Here is a 21928-nt window from a genome sequence, read left to right as displayed (position 1 = left end):
TTAGTTGCAGACACAAGGGCCAATCATTGAAGAGAGAATTGCAACCAATGGGCATGATCATTCAGATTTGCAAAGCTTGTCAAACACACGAAGGATGGCAAATCTTGAGGCAGAGTCTTCATTGGTTCACAACATCAACCTCCTTGATGGGCTTTTGCCAGGGACCTCTAATCAAGATGTGAACTCTATTGATGATCTCAAGCAACCACATGGAGCTTTTGCATCACATGGACCTGTAAAAGAAATCAAGTCAGTTGTATTTGATGCAAATCATGGAGAAGTTCCGAATGAGCAGATAACGTCATGCAGATCTGTTTTGGATTTCCCAGTGGAAGCTGCAGTTCAGGCTGCTAATGAGCTTGCAAAGAATCTTTCTCTAAGTGTAACACCCAACATCTGGAGAGGCAATGCACAGCAGGTAGCTAGTGCTCAGCATGAGAGAACAACATCTGCAACCAAGGCTGTGCAGGGGTTGATAGGAGAGGGATTTGATTACAGCTCCATGTACCAGGTAATGCTCATTAATGCTCTCACTGCTCAGTAGATTGATCTGCCTTCAGGGAACGCAGTTTCTATGGGTCCATTAGTGAATGCTCGATCTTTCAAGTCTCACTCTAGAACGTAACAAAAGTGAGAACGCTTCAAAAAGTTGTCTCGTGTTCACATTGCATGGTGGAGCTTGATAGCTGGAACATGTTTTTTCCCTATTTATTTGATATCAAGCGTGTATCTAAAAATGATTACTTATCTTGACGATTCTTATTAATGTTATATTCTTAAGGACTGGATGTGGGAGCAGTCTGAAGATAGGTGGGATGCAGCTAATGGCCAGGTTTATGGCAGGGCAACACATTATAGACACCAAGAAGAAATAATGTTGAAGGCTCTTTGTGAGCAGGAAGAAACAGCTTCTCTGTTGAGCAATTCAAGACAGATCTTGAGATCCCAGCAGCGGGATCTGGAACCATGCCCCCATCTTGTCACAGAAGAGACATAGGCAGCCATTGATATACCCTTCACCTCATCCGAGCTTGGACCAGCTATTTGTACCTCGCCAAAGGACATTTGTCCACGGGAGGGCACCCTGACTTCTCTCCTATTTTTCAACATTTTGGATTAGACATTGTAGGGGATTTTTTGGAGATTTGGGATACGATATATGATTCTAAAACTGGTCACATGCATGGGAGGAGCATTTTCTCTTTGAAAGAGGCTGCAGGATGGTTCACATGTGGAATGATTATTTTAATGATACCTTCTTGTTTGGAGGGGTCTAAGGAGAGCAATCAGCCCCTTGCCATGCTACTCCTTAAATTTCAGCAGGGATAAGACATGTTTTGGTTCAAAATTTTATCGAAGGCATCCTCGGGCATTTGGGTGCCTGAGAGGTACTTTGGGAGCTATTGCAAGATACTTGGCTGTCAGGTTGCTTAGACATTGCTCTAAGTCAGCAGCAGCTTGCACCATTCATGGAGATTATTCAGAAGAAATTGATTTATTGAAGTTATGTTAGTGCTCCTTGCTGCAGCTTGGTGCGTAACGGTTGGTGCTTTTCACATTCTTTTGTAGGGCAACATAGAGGTAATCTTTTTTTCTTTTGTCGTAGCTTGATAGTTCTCATGATGCTAGGGTATATGTTGCATGGAAGACTATCATAATCTAAACATGAAGGCGACGGGTGCATAGTGCAGCGGTTTGAGTCCGCTACTTCGGCAAGGGGGGACCCAAGTTCGATTCCCGTGTAGCGCTCCCCGGATGGCACCTTGGTCCTTCATGCCTACGGGTGAATAAGAGCCCCTCCCTTGCTCCCGGTGGGTTGAGCTAGGAGAGGTGCAAACAGTATACTCATCAGCATGATCTCTAGTTGGGGAAAAAAAAAGAACATGAAGGCTGTGTATGGATTATTGATTCTATGATGTGCAGCATAGAGGAGTAATGCCAATCTCGCTGTACATGGTCTTCTCAAGGACATCAGCCATAAAGGAATTCATTCTTATTAGTTTCCTTTCTGTATGCATGTGAAAACTTCTTCTGAGATCAATAATCCCTTTCTTGGATTCTATCATGATTGCATTGCGTAGGCTTAGATCTGGTTTGCAGGAGTCTGTCCCACACCCTGGGGATGAGATAAGGATTGGACAGACATGCAGAACTTAAGTGGAATTGTGATGGGGAAGCATGTTTTTGGGAATCAAATTAACTGTAAACAAGATGATGAGCAATAAAATACGACAACACATAACCACAAAGAAATAAGGTACACCACAGTAGGGGATGAAGATGGGACGACCCCCCCTCTTTAGGCTAATATTACCAAAGGAGTCTGCTTCCTTGTATCATGGGTGCCTTGGGATTTCACCCTTGGCTTGCACTTGGTTTTTCCAAGTTACAACCAATATGCAAACAAAGAAAAACAAAAGGATAACTCTGCAATGTTTGCAAACAATGGTGTATTTGGGGACTCGCCTTTTGGCATCAAGGCACATGCAAAAGGTGATTTCTCAGGTGGGAAGTAGCATACTGCAATGTACATCAACCTCAAGCTAGGCCTGACTAAACATATACATAAACCGGGCCTCATCATTCCTTTTAATCACCGTGAACATCCTGCAGTATAAAGCTGAAACAAGCATGCTACCAGAGTTCCATTGCAATTCTATATATAACCATGTGAATTTTGTCTATGGTCTCACTGACCTCGTGCCATCACGCGGGGCGTTTGTCTGTAATTATGACCCTACCCTCTCAGTAAACTGGCACTTCCTTGCCCAGCCGGCTTCTATGAGCTATTCCAGCTTTTCTGTGCTTTGCTTTGCAAGGATGTGAGGTCATCCTTTAAGTAAAGCTTGGTAGCTTTAAGAGTTGACTCTTTTTTTTAAAAAAGCAGCCCGTTATTCGGGATCTCTAAACTTAAGAATGAGGGGTTGTTCCCTCAACAAGTCCTTCCAAACTCGCTATGCATCTACAAAGGGAGTTCCATGACACCCATTTGTGTGCATAATGCCACTCCATCTTCATGAGGTGTGGGGCCTTTAAGAAATCCCATGACCCTTATATTTAGCTCCTTTGCTTTCTTGCGCTTTCCCTCTTCCAATATTACTGTCATGATGGCATTTTGCTGGGGAATAGTTGTCTTTTGCTTCTTCACAACAGCCTGCACATATTCTTCACCTTTCTCCAAACCCTGTACTTGCATAGAGGTCTTAAGTTCCTCAAACTCCTGCTGGAGTTTCCCCACTTTCTGTTTACATTTTGTACGTTTGGCCTCACTTAATTGGTGGCCAGGCTTTCCTTACAGGCAGCCAATCCACTCTCATGGCTTCAATTATTCCTTCAAAATGCATTCTTTGGGCAGCCATCTCCTGTGCATGGGTCTCCTTAAATTTTCCTTAAATCTCCCTTTCCATGGCATCCTCTTGGAGACCCAAGAAATCCTTGATGCAAGTAAAGACTTCCAGCACATGCATGACCTTTCCATTGTCTGCATGGGCATTTAGTTTCCCCAAGGTTTCTGTCAATTTTCGCTGCAATCCCTTCCACTTGCCGATCTTATCCATCGCACTTTGTGGATATTGTCATTGCTGTGAACCTGCACCTGCAAAAATCAAGGAAAGAACACGAGGGATGAATGCCCTGCATGATGGGTTGAGAGGAGGGAGGGAGGGAGAGCAGGTGCTTTTATTTCATTTTTTTTGTGGATTGGAAAAGAACAATAGAACAAAAGAGTGTGGACTAGTCGGCATAGATGTGCTTCCCTGTGCTGCCCACCACTCTCACCGGCCGGACTGCTGGAACCTCAATGATATCTTGCCCAAGACTTCTCTCCAAGAGCCGTCTATCCTGAAATGAGTAAAAAACCGGTACATCTTCCTCACCCGAAATGGGAAGGCACATGACCTGAAGAGGTACCCGAAGTGTGTCCCTGTTCGCGTAGGTGACTAGACTCTCAGCTCACGCTTTATTTTTTCAGATGCAGTTCACCGGTCCCCTTCGTCCCCCCTGGTTAGGTCCCTCCTACAAGCCTGGGACTGCCTGAGGAGTTTTTTTGGTACACATTCCCCTGTGTTCAGCGGAGGAAGGTAACAGGCAGCCCATTCTGTGGAATGATTTGATCTTAGATGTGCATGGTAGGCCTCTTGGGGCAGCTATGCATATTCTCTGGGCTGGCTGGGAGACCCTATGCCCCACAGTGCTGGCTTGGAAGAGGTTTCAGAGCCTTACAGAGGTGCAGAGATTGGATTTCACGCAGCATTTGAGAGGCTCTAGTCGGAGGATTGCACAGATTGATGGAGCCATTCCCAACCATTGGATTACTGGATCTTTTTTGGAAGGTCGTCATCATTCTTGGTTTGGGTTTTTTTTTTGGGACAGGTGTTCCTCTTTAGGTTATGGGTATCTCCTTGCCTAGGGAGGATGATGTACCGGTCTTTTTTTTTTTTTCAAGATGGATGGCAGCTGGAGAGATGTGAGATGCAGGACGTTATTGAGGGCCCCCAGATTCGTCCAATCAGAGTTATTGGTAGGTTAGGGAAGCATGTCTTTGTTGACCCCCCCCCCCCCCCCCCTCTAGGGATGATCACAGAGAGTGTTAGCCTTTGGTTGTTTGGTGGCTGCCCTATCAGACATTTGCATTGGGACCCGGTGAGCGGGAATGGAAGGATGCTTGTAACCCTTTGAAAAGCATGCCTTTTTTAAGTTATATGATGTTGAATGCCAGACATCTTATCTTGGGACACATTCAGAGTGTCCCTACTCTTAGAGCCCATTGGGAGTCTTACGGCATTTCGATTGATAGTCATAGGGTATTTTGGCGGATATTTTGGCATTCTTATAGGAAGCCACAGATTTCCTCCTTTATCTGGGTTTCCCTTCATGGTGGTCTGGCCACCAATCAGTGGAGGTCTATTACTGGTGCTTGCCCAGCATGCCCTAGATGTGCAGGAGTTTCGGAGTCAGTTTACCATTGTTTATGGGAATGCAAGGAAGCACGGAGGGTTTGGTCTGCAATTGCACACCTCTTTGGTAGGATTAAGAGGGATGCTATCATTTCTTTTGGTTCTATCATTTGGCTGACACAGTCTGGGCCTCAGCTGAGGTTCGAGTCTTTCTTGATTTCGGCGAAGAGGGCTGCAAGTTTGTCTTGAGAAAATTGGATGGTTCGCTCGGACGGAGGGGATTGATTAGCCATGATGCTAATTGGGAAAAAAGGCCGACTTAAACCTTGATTAATTGTAATCCGTACTTGAGCAAGGTGGAGGAAAAGGCAGCGAAGAGGAGGGAGGTGGAGGGGAAAGCAAGAAGGGGAGAAGAGGGCAATGAAGTGGATGGGTGGCTAAACAGAGCAACAGGACAGACGGGAGAGAGAAAAAGAAAGCAGGCGAAGGAGCAAGGGAGAAGAGAAGGGTGCAGATCAGAGGGGGGTGCAGATCAGCAGTACGGGGAGCTCTGTACCTCCTTGGTGAGTCTCTTTTAGTTCGCAATTTCTTTTTTTGCTTGGTAGATTGTCCCACTCCATTGATCATATCAGTTGGGGGTTTGTTGCATGGCCAACTCAGTTTGGACGACACTGGGGTTTGTGACACCTGACTTTGTCACGGGTTCACTCTATGGCAGTATGCCTTTAGGAGTAGCTACTTGATGAAGGAGACGTGTGGCTATACTGCCCTGGTCCACTACGCACTCACACAACTCTGACAAGACACTATGCTTAGCGTGCATTCAAGAGACATTGGCAACTATGACACTTCAATAGAACACTTGAAGAGAAGAGACATAAACACAGTATGCAGACAGTGAAAAATAAGAATAATTGCATCGATTCACTAAAACTGATTGATCCCTTGGCAGTCCCAAGATTGCTCATTTATACAAGTGGTCCATCCATGGTGAGTAGGTGCACCGTTTGGGCTATAAAAGTACCCGGCACTGAATGTGGAGTGTGATTCCAATGCAACCTACCTCTCATTGTCAATATTAGGGGTGCACCACCCACTTGCTGATGGTGTGCAAGTGGGGGTCCTCCAAGGTAAGAGATAGACCTAGTAAACGCCACAGAGTGCACGTGGCTGATGAAGAGGTTGGTTGTAGGTAGGTACTTCCATCAATAGATCACTAGCTTGGAGTGCCGATTGTCACCCTGACAGCTTTGGATGGTTGGCACTTTCAGTTGGACACCTGTCAATTGAATACTTGTCAACTGTGAACTGAAAACCTGCCAGTTGGATCCTTGTCACCTGAACACGTGTCAGGGCAGTTTGGTGGGCTACAGGTTTCCCACCACTAAACGATTCACCGTCTCAAAATGAATGCAAATGAGAAGAGGTTGTTGGAAAAGAAAGGATAGGCCACCTCAGGACAAGCCATTGGAGAGGTAGGAAGAAGCCACCCTAGGCGCGTGCATGGAAATAAAGGGTGTGGTAATAGAGTGTTAAAAAAAATGGATATAAAATAAGGATTTAGGAGAAATTCTTCATAGTATAATGGCATTTACAAGGATAATGGTGGTTATCCCAAAGAGAACAACACTAAAGACGGCAAAAAAGTGAAATGCAATGGACTGCACTAGTGTCCTATAGAAGTAGTGCGCTCGCAGGGATGTTTAGCAGAGGAGAATCCCTTGGAAGTGGTGTTGTGACTCAGAGTGGCGCCTGGCGAGGGAGATGGAGGGGTGAAGAGGCCGCCGAGAGCAGACTCGGGAGTGTGATGGATGGCATTGAACTGTGCCACCTAGTCAGCGATGTTGGCCTCAAGGTAGGAAAGGCAGTCCCGAGATGCCACGAGCTCAGTCTGCAGCTCAATATTTTGTTGGCAAAGATTGAGTTCAATGGTATGTGCCCAGGAGAGTTGTTGCTGCAGTGTTGTGACCTCCTGTTGCAGGTGACTTTTGAAGGATCTAGCCCATAGTCACAGGGGACGGAGGGGACGGCAGCTTGGAACGCGGGGACGCCGATTCGGGACGGACCAGCAACGGGGACGGACGGGGACGGACGGACGTCCCCCATGGCACGTTTCTCACAGGGGACGGCGACGGGGACGGCACAGGGACGGGGGACGCCGGTGAGGGACGGACCTGTGAGGGGACGGCAGAGAGACGCCTGCCATTTTTGGCCGTTGCGCTTCCCATTTCTAGCCGTTTTTGGCTGTTGGCTCTTTGAGGCTTGTTTGGCCCTCTCTCTCTCTCTTGCCCTTGAGGCTTAAGTTTGAGCCTTGGGCCTTGGGCCTTGGCCCTTGAGGCTTGGCCCTTGCCTCTCTCTCTCCCTCACTTGCCCTTCCCTCTCTCTTGCCTATCTAATATCTATATATAGAACAAGGCTACAAGGCTACAAACATGGAGTCTAGCGTAAACGGCCCTTCAGAGAGGGGCTCACGCCCCCCTCCGCACCTTCCCCCAAGTAGGCTGGTGTGAAACTGCGCGCCGCAACGGACTCAAAATTTACAGCCCATATGCAGTAGGTGTATAATAACTCACCGCATATGCATGTAGCCTGGTTGGCAGTGTGCCAACCTTCTCTAGAATCGTCTCATGCTATCTGGCCACAATCAGCCACCATCCGGTGTTTAAACCGGGATCTATCAGGTGACCCGTGCTACTCATAAATGCCTTCTCCTCATATAGGGGGGACTCACAAAGTAGAGTTAGCCGGTGCCTGCGTAGTTACTTGAGGGTGGAAAAACTTAAAAAAAAAAGTATTTTTTGAGTGCCGTTCCCTCCCCCGTCCCCGTCCCCTACTTATGGCCGTCCCCCGTCCCGTCCCCGTCTCCGTCCCCCGTTACCGTCCCCCGTTCCTTGTGACTATGATCTAGCCTGAGTGATATACATTTGGAGAGCAGTGAGGGGCTGCTGGGCAGTGGAAGCGGCTTGATCATGAGCTCACTGTATGTGTCACCATTTCTGGGAGAGGAGAAAAAAGTAGTTAGTGTGGTATTCAGAGTGTGTCCGAATATCCACAGATATATCATGCAAGGCTCGAACCAAGCCTTGAGCACAAGCCGGCCAAGGAACATGTAGGGTATTTAAAAAAGAAAAGAAAAGAAAGAGACTTCTATTAAGTATGAGAAAAACATACAACAATCACAGCTTTAAGCCGGAAGAGAATAGAATCACCCCAATATGTAAGGTGATTTCAACCACTAAGGAGCATCATGATGCCATGTAAGACCTGTGGTACTAGAGGAAAAGAAGATGCCATGGTCCCATTCCCGCATAAATATCACACGCTTCGCCTGCGCAAAATGAGAGGGCCCTTGAATGCGAGCCCAAGTAGCCATAAACTGTGGATGATATCACCCCATATAGTACTAATGCACTGAGACCCAAAAATCTGGACACCCTCAATAGCCTCCGTGCATCTAGCTCTCCAGATCTGCCATGTTGTAATACTGGCAATAATCTCCCAACTAGTGTCAATCCTCTGTCTAGGGGGTGTATAATCAGAGTGAGGAACATCTTGCAATAAACCATGCTGGGCAATACCTCTACGAATGAAAAAAGCAGAATCTGTACCACTGCCCTCAAAAAAAAGTTGCGGACCGGAGTGGGAGAGCCAAGCAACTGCCCCCCAAGTCACATGCATGGCTCGGCCACTCAATTCGCCCATAAGTTGGGCTATAGGACTCCAAATCTGCTGTGCAATGCTGCATCCCCGTAGACAATGTTGTACGGACTCAGAATCTGCCGCACATCTAACCGCACATCTAAGATAGGAAGGTGCTACACCGAAAACTGATCTCCACTGATTGGTGGGGAGACCACCATGTAAGAATAACCAAAAGAAATGAGAGATATCATAGCTCTCCGAATGAGGCCTGAGAGTAGGGATCCTATGCATCTGTTGAGTGAGGAGTAGCCTGGCATTCCGAACAGTGAAACTGAAAAAAGAAAGGCTTTTCAAAGGATCGAAGGCATCAATCCACTCCCACTCTCCTGGATCCCACTGAAGATATCTGATCGGACTGCCACCATACAGTCACAAACATCAAGAGCCATGAGTCGCTATCTGAGGAGAGGGTCAATGAACTAGTGCTTCCCCGAGCGACCAACAATCCTCACTGGACTAAGCCTAGTATTTGGTATGATCTCCTCCATACTACATCTCCTCAATCTCCCACCAGGCATGATAGAATAAATGAGGAAATCTGTATCCTCCTGGCCTGGGAGAGAAATGACCTGCAGAGGTATGCCTATCCTCGAAAAAACTCCCAGCCAACTCGGATGATAGTCTTTGTGAAAGGTCCCAGAAAGCCACTCATGCGGAATAGCTGCATCAATCTGATCAATACGAATGTGAGAGCCCCTAAGATGCTGAGTGGATGCAACTCTCCGATCCTCCGGAAGACTCTTAAAGGTCTTCCAAGCAAGAACTGTGTATGTGCATCTCTCCCATCCTGACCATTGTATATAACGAGATGCACCAAGTGGCCGACCAGCGTCATCCCTAATGAACACGTTCCACATAATAGGTTGTCGGTCAACCTCGTCCAAAGACCTAGGAAGCCTTTGTCGCAAAAATATCTCATGCTTCTCCATGCTCTGACAATGGCTGCAATAAGAGGGGAAGATGGTGCCCTAATATCAGCCTCTGTGAACAAAAAACGTGTGTTGGGCATCCAGCCTCTCCCGACCCTCTGGAAATCTGAGACAAGAAAAAATCCTTCCAAGGCTCAGTGCCTGGTAGGAAACCTCTGACCACAGGTTTGCAAAGCAACGCCCTGCACTGAACATCCGGATCGATAATATTCAAGCCCCCGTCTCTTTTGGGTTGAATAATTGTGAGCCAAGCTACCCTGGCACGTGTGTCTGAGGTGCCATCCAAGCCTGACCAGAGAAAATTGCGGATCAATCTCCGCAATTGGCCAATGCACGCACGAGAGAAGCACCAACAAGAGGCAATAAACCAAGCTGAGGCAAGCAAAACCTGATTAGCCACCGAGGCTCGGGATGCTTGCAGACAGACTGTGTGGGCCCATGTGCAGAGGAGGGTCACAGATCGTATGCGTACAGTTTTGGGTGAGCCTCTTTTAGAGGTAGAGCTTGTTGAGGCCTTGAGGGTCCTTCCGCGCCATAGTTGCCCAGGGGAGGACGGACTGACGCCTGCCTTTTTTATGCGCTATTGGGACCTTTTGGGGCCAGGCCTCCGTAGGGGCTTTCAGTATGTTTTGGACATTGGGGTGATGCCACAGAGCTTTTCAGAGGGCTGGATCTTTCTTATCCCCAAGGGGGAGGGAGTATCAGATGATATTCGGCATTGGAGACCTATTAGGATCCTCAACACTGTCTACAAGGTCTTAGTAAAGGCCTTGAGTTTGAGGATCCAGCCCTTCCTGGGGGAGTTGATTCATGCTACCCAGACAGGATTCGTTAAGGAGCGTAGTATCCTTGACAACATTTTCACATTCTGGGAGGCGACGGCCCGAGCTAGATTTCTTGGTGAGGACTTGGCCGTGATGCTTCTCGATTTTGAGAAGGCATACGATAGAGTCGATTGGGGTTTCTTAGAGGGCACTATGCTTCGCCTGGGCTTTGAGCCAGTTTGGATTTGAGGGGTGGCGGCTCTATACTCCACAGCTTGTAGCCAGGTGCTGATTGCAGGAGGACGGGGGCCGAGTTTTGAGTTGACCAGATCAGTCCGTCAGGGGTGTCCTCTCGCCCCGTTTCTTTTTCTCTTCTTTGCTGAGGCTATGAGCATGTATCTGACGGCAGAGGAGGTTGGTTTGAGAGGACTACAGCTCCCAGTTCGTGGGGAGGACCTGCTCAATGCTGAGTTTGCTGATGACACGGGTTTATTTTTGCATGGCCATGAGGCCAATCTTCAGCGGGCAGAGCAGTCGCTCCAGGTTTTTAGTGCAGCTTCGGGAGCATTGATCAATTGGCGCAAGACTGTGGCCTTTTGGATCAGTAGCGCTCCCACTCCGGCATGGAGCCCAGACCCCGGTTTTAGATGCATTCCTCCTGGCACAGCAGTGAGGTATTTGGGATGCCAGATTGGACTCGATTTGTCACCTGAGCAGCAGATTGCCCCGCTTCTTCTGAGCATTCGGAAGAAGCTTTTGTATTAGAGTACAGCTCGGCTCTCCTTGGCTGGGAGGGTGGTGGTGGCAAATCAGGTGCTTTTAGCGACCATGTGGTACATCACGTCTTGCTGGATCTTCTCGAGCTCTTGCATCAGCCAGGTACAGAGGCTGATCACGAACTTTGTTTGGTCTGGGCGGGATGGTCAGTCAGCCTGGGCTAAGGTTGCTTGGGCAGTTATTACACTTCCGTTGGCCCAGGGAGGCTTGGGCATTATAGATCCAGTTGATCAGAGTAGAGTCTTATTGGGGAAGCTTATTGTTCGGGGGCTGCTTCCAGGCGCTGAGCCTTGGAAAGAGCTCCTTTTGCAGCGGTTGCAGGCTCGGGCTCCCCTAGCAGGGGGAACTTGGGCACCAGAGATACGATGGATCTTCATAGAGATGAGGAGGACAGGCCTCAGTAGAGGTTGGGAGGACAGATTTGCCTTGAGCATCCTGAGAGCTTGGGAGTTGCTGAGACCGGGACTCTCTCAGAGACCGCCTTCTTGTGATGAGGAGCGGGCTAGACAGCCGCTCATCTGGAACCCAGCGGTTCACACAGAGCAGGGTCATATGCTAGGTTCTCGGCCTCGTCTAGCCTGGGGACCATTGGCGGCAGGCCCAGCACGTAGTTTTGGAGACTGGCAGGCCTTCTGCAGTCTTCCAGAGGAGATCCAGGTGGAGAGGCTGAGTCACTTCAGAGGGGGGCTGATTATGAGGGATGACATTCAGGAGGCACTCACAGAGGAGTGGTTCACGCCTCTCGAGCCAGTGGCCCCACGGTGGATGGGAGCCTTTACACAGTTGGAGATCCTGATTGCTGTCAGAGCTTGCACTGAGGATGGCAGATGCCTCTACTATGAGATCCAGGATGAGGGCAGACTGCAGAGAGTGGAGGTGGAGTCGCCTTTGGTTGCAGAGTGCATTTTTCAGAGGATACGGGTAGTGGCCGCCGCTTCTCGGAGGTGGCACATTGACCCAGACCTCGCAGATGTGGACTCCGATTGGCGCATATGGGCATATGCAGCGCGCCCCTTGGCCCGGCTCCAGTGGGACCCTGGCGAGTACGAGTGGCAGGATCCTTATGCATCCCTGGAGGCCACAGAGATCACCTTTTTCCAGTATACTGTTCGGTTGGGGCGGCAGATTTTGACGGCGCGGAGGATAGTCTCTCCAGTAGCATCGGGGCATTGGCGGCTACAGGGACTCTCACAGGAGTTCCTGGAGGATTTTTGGACCAGGCTCTGGGCTAGTCGACAGGCACGCAGGATCTCGACTTTCCAGTGGCTGGTCGCCCCCAGGGGCTCTGCAGTTGGCACCTGGCTTGTCTACAGCGGTTTTCCGGCGGCCTGCGTCCGATGCGGCCAACCTATGGAGACTCAGAGACATTGCCTATGGGACTGCCCTCAGGCGCAGCAGATTTTGCTGCGGATGCTGCGCATTCTGGCCCCCCTCTCTCCAGAGGGTATGTATACGTGGGGTGCCGCTGCTTGGTTGACTTCGTCAGGGCCTGCTATGGGCTATGAGACGGAGCAGGACAGCCAGGCCATCAGATTCATTAGGGGCCAGGTTCCTTCACCGGATTTCTCGTCCGCCAGCTGGACATAGGAGAGGGATCTACGATGGGAACTCCTCAGTAGCCTCACCATCTGGTTCACCTGGAGGGCCCGGTGTTTCAGGGCCTTTGAGGGGAGATTGGAGCCACCAGCAGAGACTGTTCAGGGGATTTGGCAGGAGTTGATCCACACCCTGCGAGGACAGTATGACCGCATCCGGGGCGACTCGGATGAGGCGATCTTGCGGCGCCAGGCCTTTCACACCACTTGGCGTAGCGGCCCCTTCTATACCCTTCCCGCGGGGTCCCCCCCACTGGCACTACAGGCCACCTGTTTGGCTTTCCCCCCCTCCTATTGTATGATATAGCCTCTCCATTCTTTGTACTGATACTTGTACTTGTTAGCACCTAGGGAGAGTCTCCCTGGCTGCCTTGCTTTGATCTCTGCTCTGTTTTCTTATGAGCAAGAGAGAGCCTTTTGTAGCCCTTCGGGCGTTTTTTATATAACTAATGAAAGGATCTTTTCTCGGAAAAAAGAAAAAACCTGATTAGCCACCAAAGCTCTGGAGGCTAAATCTAATCTCTTGGAGCTCCAATGGAGGAGCTTCTTCTGGATACTCATAAGTACCGGAGCAAACTGCGAACATGTAGGGTATTGGGAAGATGAGAGAAGGGAGAATGTCCATGGCGTTGGTGAACTCAGATACTCTAGTGGTGACCACGAGATGGGGATCCTTGTGAGGAAGGAGGGGTGATTGGAGAGGGAGATGAAACCTTGGGGATCAACCAAGTTAGGACCCGCAGACATTTGAGGGGCTATGGATGGGCTCGATGTGGGAAGCTGCAGATTGGTGGAGCAGGGATGCGGCGGAAGTGACGGATTCTTTTTTTTTTTCAGAAAGGAGACTTCTATTAAGTATGAAATTTTCTTACAAAATGGGGATTTCACACCAAGCAAGGTGGAGATCTCAACCAATCAAGAACCCTGTGCTGCTGGCAATAGGGTCCCGAATGAAAGGATGTGAAAAAGATACCAATGTCCCACTCTCTCATAAACTGGCCGTGCTTCCTCTCCGCATCCCTCGAAGATCCTTGGATTCTGGCCCAGGTAGCCATAATGGTGTGAATAATCTCACTCCAAATCCTGCAAAGACACTGAGAAACAAGAACGGGAGTACCCTCAATGGCCTCAGTGCATCTAGCCAAAGGTGGATGTAGGCAGAAGTGAGGGATTCTCAAAGGTGGATGTAGGTGGTATGATTGTAGTGTTGGGCGGGGGTGGGATGGAAGATGTAGTGGTGGACTATGGTGGCTGTGGTGGGGCTGAAGGGGGTGGAATGAAGGAGGTGGAGGTGGAGTAGGAAGGTGGTGGTGGACAGGCGGAAAGGGTGGAGGATGGCACTGGCGGGCTGGAAAGTCAAGAAGCAAAGGCGGTGGAGGTTGTATCTGTAGTGGGAGAAGACATCAAAAGTGACTGCAGGAGTCCCTGTGGCGGAACGGCGGAGCATGCGGCTGTGGGGGGTGATGGTCCGGCTGTGGATGATTGAGGTTGGGAACAAGGAGGATAGGGATGCTGAAGTACCCGGGGTCTGTGTTGACAGGTTGTGTGAGTACCGACATGAGATGCACGGGGAGTGTTTAGGAAGTGCTTGAGAAGGCAGGTGAGGAAGTGGGCACTTGGCAAGCAGAACTGAGAGCCATTACTGAGCACGGAAACGACGGCATTTGGTACAGATGGTGTTGTGGAGAAGGTGTGCCAAGGGATATGGCTGGATGGTGCAGAGGCAGAAAAAAGCTTTGGTGGCTGAGGCAGATTGGGGAGGTCGCGGTGGTTGAGGCGGCTCATGGAAGAGGAAATAATAATGGAAGAGGGCATAAAGGTGGTGAATGCGAGAGGTTTGGGTTGAAGAGGGGTTACCTATGAGGAGGTTAGTGATGTGACTGCTTAATTGGGTAAGAGACAGTCCCATATGGAGGTTAGAAGAGCGAACACCAAGAGCGGATGGGTGTGCGGGGTCGATGATGACAGAGAGCTCTGCAGCTCTGAGATACGGAAGCGGAGACGGGGTCCAAAAAAAGGAAAGTTGTAGAGGGAGGAGCAGATGTCATATGCTGTTGCTTGTCTCATAATTTTGAAGGTAAATGGTCGACTGTTCTTGGATTTCACTCCTAATCACAGTGTTAAGTTATTCAAGCGCACACAAGCCATCCATGTTTTAATGTAAGAATTTGCAAGATGTTACTGCTTCTCACAACTCATGTGCATTTGATTGAACTTCTATCCTTTTGGAGTTTTCAGGACTTAAAGACACTTCAAGTTGAACGAAGGAAACTTGAGGTGCGTGCAAAAACAACAGTTCATTTTCAAACGGCTTCAAAGGATTTACCAGGTCTAATCAAGCAGGTCTCATCAACCTACAACCATGTTAGTGACTTGTGTGTATTGCTTTTCCATTGCAAAAGTATTGTTATTGTGATTCAGCCTAGTCATTGGTGAATTTGTTTGGAGCAGGATAATTTATATGGTGAACATTTCTTGAGGAGGAAAGCAGACACTGCCGATCCTTCATTTTCTGGTTCAGGGGCCAAGCGTCAAAGAACAACAAGGTCCCCTAATCGTGATGCTGGGAGTAAGCTGCCCAAATCCAATCTTTGGAGACATAATCTTGTGGAAAATAAGTATAATGTGCCAACTCTGATCTCTTCTCTTGACATATCATTGCATGATAATTTTAATGGGGGAGATCAGCAACAAATACTCACAGGCACGAGCAAGGAACATAAGAGTAAGGCTCTCCATACCCATATGCGAAGCCAGCAACAAAGTAAGAGGGGTACCTACCGTCTACAAGCTTCACTGCATGTTGATGTGAAAAAGAAACATACAGTTCCTTCTGTTTGGGCCGAAAGAATGACACGAGGCAGACCAAGCCATGACTTAAATGAATTTCAAAGGAGAGAGCCAGCTGGAAGACTGGCAACCAAAAACCTTGTCATAAGGAGAAGTGTACGACCTCCAGGGTCCATATTCAAGACTAGCACTCCCATACAATGGACAGCTGAACCTACCACTTTAGACAATTCAAGCCTGCAAAAGAAAAACAAAAGCAAACAGGAGAGTCAAGAATACTCCAAGGTCAAAGTAAAAAGATCTAACAAGCCTGCATACAAGATGGGATCTTCAAGCAAAGTTTTCCAGAAAGTAGGCATTATTGGACATAATGAAGGGAAAATTTGTAAGTCGGAATGCAGGGATAATGCAGATAATGAGCTAGTCAGAACCGATCATGGAAAAAGAGGTAAAAATGAGAAGCCTGACGTGTCAACAATACAAAAAGCAGAGGGAACAGGTTTGGTTGAGAAAGGACCTAAACAAAGTGAGGCTTCATCAAGCAATGTATTCAAAGATGCTAAAAAAGGCTTTTTAAAAAGCCTTATAGGAGAGATTACTGAGCAGAAGCTAGAAGCGCCCATAAAAGATGAAGACAGAAGGGAGAAAAGATCATCTATCTTGGACATGAGTGGGATGAAGCCACACAATAGCAGTTCATGTGACACTAACTCACTCGATAACACTCTAACGGATGATTACAAGAAACAGCTAGAAAATGAAGTAACCCAAGGTGCCCTGCTAGCAATCACTCTTCAAAGTATCTTGAACAATCAGTCCACCACTGATGGTGAAGTCAGGTATCTCAATCCCGATTCAGCGCCATCACTCCATATAAATTTTGATGAAATAATCTTCTTGTTTGGCTCTTGTAAAATCCCAATAAATGGCATGTTTGTAACAAAGATTTGTCTTCAAATAAAAAATCGCTTCTCATTTCTTTCCCTCAGCTCTTGTGTGCATGCTTTGAACAAACTATTCCAATTTAATAGGCTTCCTGCATTTTCTCAGAAACATGAGCCTTTTCTGGCTGTCCAAGTGTAACCGTGTACATCCTTACATTCTCATGGTTTCTATGAGGGTGAATCTCAGCTGTCAATCTGGAAAGGAATAATATCATGGAATCTATACAAGATCTCACTAGCTAAGCATCCTGTAATTCCTTCCACAACCTCGGGAAGTGTCAGCATCCTTTCACCACACATGTTGCATAGGGAATTGAGCTTTCCACACAAGCTGATGTGTCAGGTTTGCAAAAATCTGATGTCAAATCAAAGTTGAGCATCTTGTAGCCGCTTCTCTGAGACCATGAGAGCCAGGAATGGCTTGGGCAGCCATTCCCATAAGAAAAATGGCTCGCACCTTATGAGGCTCACCTTTTTGGAATGAAAATTTACTTTTGGAGGCCATCCCCTTCTCTATTTCAGCAGATTGCTGTGATGAGAATCCCAATCAGGTTATTTTGTAGCTTGATGCGCTGTGGCCATTACCAAAGGATACCTTTCTCTAATGACCCAACAATGATAGTAGGCACATTTGGCTTATCAATACGAATGCGAGAGCCCCTAAGATGCTGAGTGGATGCAACTCTCCGATCCTCCGGAAGACTCTTAAAGGTCTTCCAAGCAAGAACTGTGTATGCGCATCTCTCCTATCCTGGCCATTGCATATAATGAGATGCACCAAGTGGCCGACCAGCCTCATCCCTAATGAACTCGTTCCATATAATAGGTTGTTGGTCAGCCTCGTCTAAAGACCTAGGAAGCCGTTGTCGCAAAAAATATCTCATGCTTCTCCATGCTCTGACAATGGCTGCAATAAGAGGGGAAGATGGTGCCCTAATATCAGCCTCTGTGAACAAAAAACGTGTGCTGGGTATCCAGTCTCTCCCAACCTTGGGTGTACATCTGGAAATCTGAGACAAGAAAAAATCCTTCCAAGGCTCAGTGCCTGGTAGGAAACCTCTAACCACAAGTTTGCAAAGCAACGCCCTGCACTGAACATCCGGATCGATAATATTCAAGCCCCCCTCTCGTTTGGGCTGAATATCTGTGAGCCAAGCTACCCTGGCACGAGTGTCTAAGGTGCCATCCAAGCTTGACCAGAGAAAATTGCGGATCAATCTCTGCAATTGGCCAATGCACGCACGAGAGAAGCACCAACAAGAGGCAATAAACCAAACTGAGGCAAGCAAAACCTGATTAGCCACCAAAGCTCTGGAGGAGCTTCTTCCGGATACTCATAAGTACTGGAGCAAACTGCTGTCCAGGAGAAATATCAATCCCAACTTGGCATCCCAAATATCTAGCAGTGCATCCTCTGCTGATCCAAGTAAAACCAAGCTCTGTACCCCAATCAACTCTTGGTGAATCACTAACCCAAAAACCAACAGATTTGTGCCAATTAATGAGTGCCCCTGTTGCCAAACATAACTCCTGTATTGCTACCCGGAAGGAACATAAGCATATATGTGAAGCCTCCAAAAACAGGGCTGTGTCATTAGCTAACTCAGAGGAGTCAACCAACTCCTCTTGATTACGAAGAGGCAATCTCAATCCTAAAATACTAGCAGTGGAGCGGAGAAAGATGCTCATGGCCTTTGCAACTATGATATATAATAAAGGGGCTAATGGGCAGCCCTGTCGTACTGAGTGAGAAATCTGAAACCGCTATCCTCTATCACCGCAAGCAAGAACTCTACAGTGGGCATCATGATACATGCATGAAACTTCCTTGATCCATCTCTGAGAGAAGCCCATATGACTAAGAGTACCCTCAAGGAAGTCCCAATCCACTCTATCATAGGCCTTCTCAAAATCCAAGAGCAGAATGGCTAAGGGCTGATTGCTCGCTTTAGCCCATTCGACGGCCTCCCAAAACGAGAAAACGTTATCACAGATGCTCCTGTCGTGTAAGAATCCATTCTGGGTATCATGAATAACATCCTGCAAAATTGGCTGCAACCTGATGCTCTCTGCCTTAGGAAGAATCTTATAGGCAGTCCCAAGTAAGGTGATAGGTCTCCACTGGCCAATCAATGTCTCATCCCCGCTCTTAGGAATAAGATAAATAAGCCCCTCAGTGAGAGAAGAAGGCATAGAACCTATGTCCCACATCTCGTGCAAAGCCGATGTGATCTCAGCCCCAATCTCATCCCAAAAAGTAAAGAAAAAAATAGGGGAGAGGCCATCCTCCCCTGGACACTTACCATGAGGTAAGGCATGAAGAGCATGATGGAACTCCTGCATAGAAAAGGGGCATCCAGAGCGGCACACATCTCCTCAATGATCAAATGTGGCAATGTATTCCAAACCTTCCTCTGTGCCCTGTGTCTCAAATCAAAATGCGGCTCAGCTCTAAGAAGCTGGCAATAGAAATCGGTGGCAATCTGTCTAACCACAAGACGATCTGAGTGAAAAGTGCCATGTGAATCTTGCAATTGCGTGACACTATCTCTGGCATGTGAAACTCGCGGCGGGTGCCCGGGGGACTAGGGCCTTTGACACACTTGTTGATACCATCATTGCATATTAAAACATTTAAACATGGCCACTGCCTTAACATATATCCATCATCATCACTTTGCATGAAACATAAAAGCTAGACAAAACATCCACAAATGCTGAAAGTGGAGCTTGCACGTGTGACACCGCATAGAGGCCGGAATGGGCCGACCCCCTCGTTGGAGTATTTTATTACCCGAGGAGAATAATATCATGTACAAGCTTTGAGGGCCTTACTCTCCCCACGGGAGATGCCGGATTATCCATATACAAATGCCATAACACAGCCCAACACAAGGCAACTGAGCCGGAACATAGGCTGTAGAAATGCCGAGCCAACAACATAATCCATATACCTCCGTGTGGGTACTGATTCTTCCCCAAAAACCATGGGTCTTCATGGAGTAGAGCTGGTGCAGCAAGTACAACTCTCCATTCAGCCGGTATAGCAGGTACAATGGCTGGTACAGTCGGTACAATGGCTGGTACAGCAGGTACAATGGTTGGTACAGCCGGTATGGTGGTTGGTACAGCAGGTACAGCAAGTACAAATGTTGGTACAGCATGTACAGTGACTAGCATAGCAAGTACAGCAAGTACAGAAGCTGGTACAGCTAGTACAATGGGTGGTACAGTAAGTACAAGGATTGGTACAGCCCGTACAATGGCTGGTACAGCAGGTACAAAGGCTGGTGCACCAAGTACAATGGCTAGAAATCATAATAAATGATTAAATACTCTTGCCTTCAGTATTTCTTCGCAATGGAAGCCTCCAAAACAGTCCCCAACAGCCGGTATTCTTCATGGGCAGCCTTCAAGTGAGAAAGAAAGAGAGTAGCCATTATTAGGGCAGCCTGTAACGGTGGTAGAGGCTAGTGTGCAGCAAGAGAGCCTCCATTAATGAAGAGAGAGGGCTCCAATTTATAGATTTGGGCCTCCCATGAGCTAAAATGGCAAGAGAAGGCTACAATGACAAGTGGAGAGCCACACAATAGCTGAAGTGACAAGTGTGAGGCCACTTGTCTCACTTTGATCCACTTTCTAACAAGTGTCAGGCCACTTGTCTCACTTTGGTCCACCTTCTTGCCACATGTCCCAATCTAAGAGATGGGTCCTTCCATAATCTTTACCTCTAAAAGTATCCCAACTAGTAGACATTCTGTCATAGGCACTTTGCCAACTCTTGGTCTCTGCTCAATTCCAGATGTAATGACACGAACAGAATTTCCATCTGAGTTGGGCCAAAAATAGCAACTCTCCTAAATTTTAGGAGTGTGGTCCTTTGTATTCTAGGATAATTCCCCATTCCCAAAGCTTGTACTTTCCAAATATTTAGACATCCTGGAGTCCACCAGACCCCTTTCATACTGGGAAATGTCCAGGTTGGTGACAGCATGAGATGGGCCGTGAGAAGCAAAAAAATGTTTGTTACATCTGCCACCCATCTATGTCCAAAAGGATTCCTGGGCATGGAAACGGTACTCCGGGCGTTGCTCAAGAGAGTGATGAAGTTTTGCTCTAACAGTACATAAACAATCTGCTACCCATTGAGCGTGAGGATGTTTCTCGTGCTCTTTCTGCAAGGCAGCCAATCTACGACTAATAGCCCTTTCTAAGTCCAGGGCCTCTTGCCTCTTAGACAGGGCACATGTGTGATAAAAGTCACTAATATCACAGACAGCAGAGGCCAGGCTTTGAGAGGCCTGTAAGAAGTCATGAGATCTCCAAATATCAAGCATACGACGCGATAGCTCTGCATTTGAAAACAAATGATCAGGGATGCGTACATGGAGTGTTGATCCATGGCAATTCGGATCTCTAATACATAAAACCACTGGGGAATGATCTGATTTGGAGGTGGCTATAGCAATAAAAGTATGTTCACCTCTGTCAAGCACCCAATCATCCACGTAAAATCTGTCTAATCGTGCATAGATACAGCCTACATCTCTTCTCCTGTTAGACCATGAATAAAGAAGAGTGGATGGACTCCTCAAAATGTCATCCTCATGCCAACAATCTCTACCATGAATGGAGAGTATAAACCTCTCCCAAGACGCTCTTTCAAGAGGATGCACCAAGCCCTCATGTCCACCTCTTTTATCCGTTGGCATCTCAACCATGTTAAAATCCCCACCAATAATCCAATGGTCGGTAAGACGCATCAATGTCGTGAGGGATTTCCAAAAGGCAATTCTCTCACCTCTATGGTTAGGAGCATAGAGGTTGAGAATACCAATGCGTGTAGTACCCTGCATAAGAAGGATCCATTGCGCTCTCGCAGGCAAAATGACACATGTCCAATGATGCAAGGCAAGATCAAAGCTGAAACAAAGATACAAACACCACCCTTGGTACCAACAGCCGGTGACCAAAAGGTGTGTCCCGAGAGAAGCTTGCCTTATCTCCCACACTGACTGGCATCCAGTTTATGCTCTTGCAAGAGCAATACATCCATAGGTCCACCTGACGGCACAATGAAGCTGGGTTTTTACAATTTGTTTCCGTCGACGCGGAAAAAAACCCCCAAGACCCTGAATGTTCCAAGAGACAATTCTCATAAATACTCAGAGCAGGAACGACCAGATCTCTTGGTCGACGAAGGACCCCCTTTAGAGGCGGAAGTATGTCTGGCATAGGTAAGGGAGGGAAAATCGGACGATGTAAACCTTACCTCTCTCTCCCACTCCAGGGAAAAGCCAAGGCTAGTCCTCAGAATTGGAGAGGTACCATGACAATGCGAATGTGCAACATCATCCTCAAGGTTACAATCATCCTGTAACTGTAATGCAGCATCCTCCTGTGAGGGATCCAGATCATGTGCGTGCAAGGCCTTATCCTCCAAGAAAGGATCAACATCTTGTGAGGCAAGAGTTGCATAGGGGATAGGGTGCTCCACAGGGGGTGTGGGTGAAGGGGCAGGTATGGGGGTCC

At 47.8% G+C, this 21928-nt stretch overlaps 1 protein-coding gene across 5 annotated transcripts in view; it reads left to right on the top strand.

Annotated features, from left to right (window-relative positions):
* LOC147621385 (uncharacterized) overlaps nucleotides 1–21928 on the top strand; it is a 152962-nt gene that overhangs the window by 30672 nt on the left and 100362 nt on the right. For 4 of the 5 annotated variants that reach the window (XR_015269820.1, XM_086824141.1, XM_086824140.1 and 1 more), the window contains exons 3-5: nucleotides 11–511; nucleotides 14901–15026; nucleotides 15114–16291. Coding sequence is in view for 4 of the 5 variants with exons in the window: in XM_086824141.1 (XP_086680267.1) it covers nucleotides 11–511; nucleotides 14901–15026; nucleotides 15114–16291 (1805 nt within the window). In the remaining variant the exon portion in view is untranslated. The remainder of the gene's footprint in view (nucleotides 1–10; nucleotides 512–14900; nucleotides 15027–15113; nucleotides 16292–21928) is intronic. The other variant, XM_086824139.1, reaches the window with a different exon arrangement.

Source organism: Cibotium barometz, chromosome 30 (assembly GCF_041138505.1).
Source record: "Cibotium barometz isolate CiBa-2024 chromosome 30, ASM4113850v1, whole genome shotgun sequence".
Taxonomy (NCBI): domain Eukaryota; kingdom Viridiplantae; phylum Streptophyta; class Polypodiopsida; order Cyatheales; family Cibotiaceae; genus Cibotium; species Cibotium barometz.
Note: the sequence above shows the minus strand (reverse complement) of the source record. Positions and strands in the feature narration are given on the sequence as shown.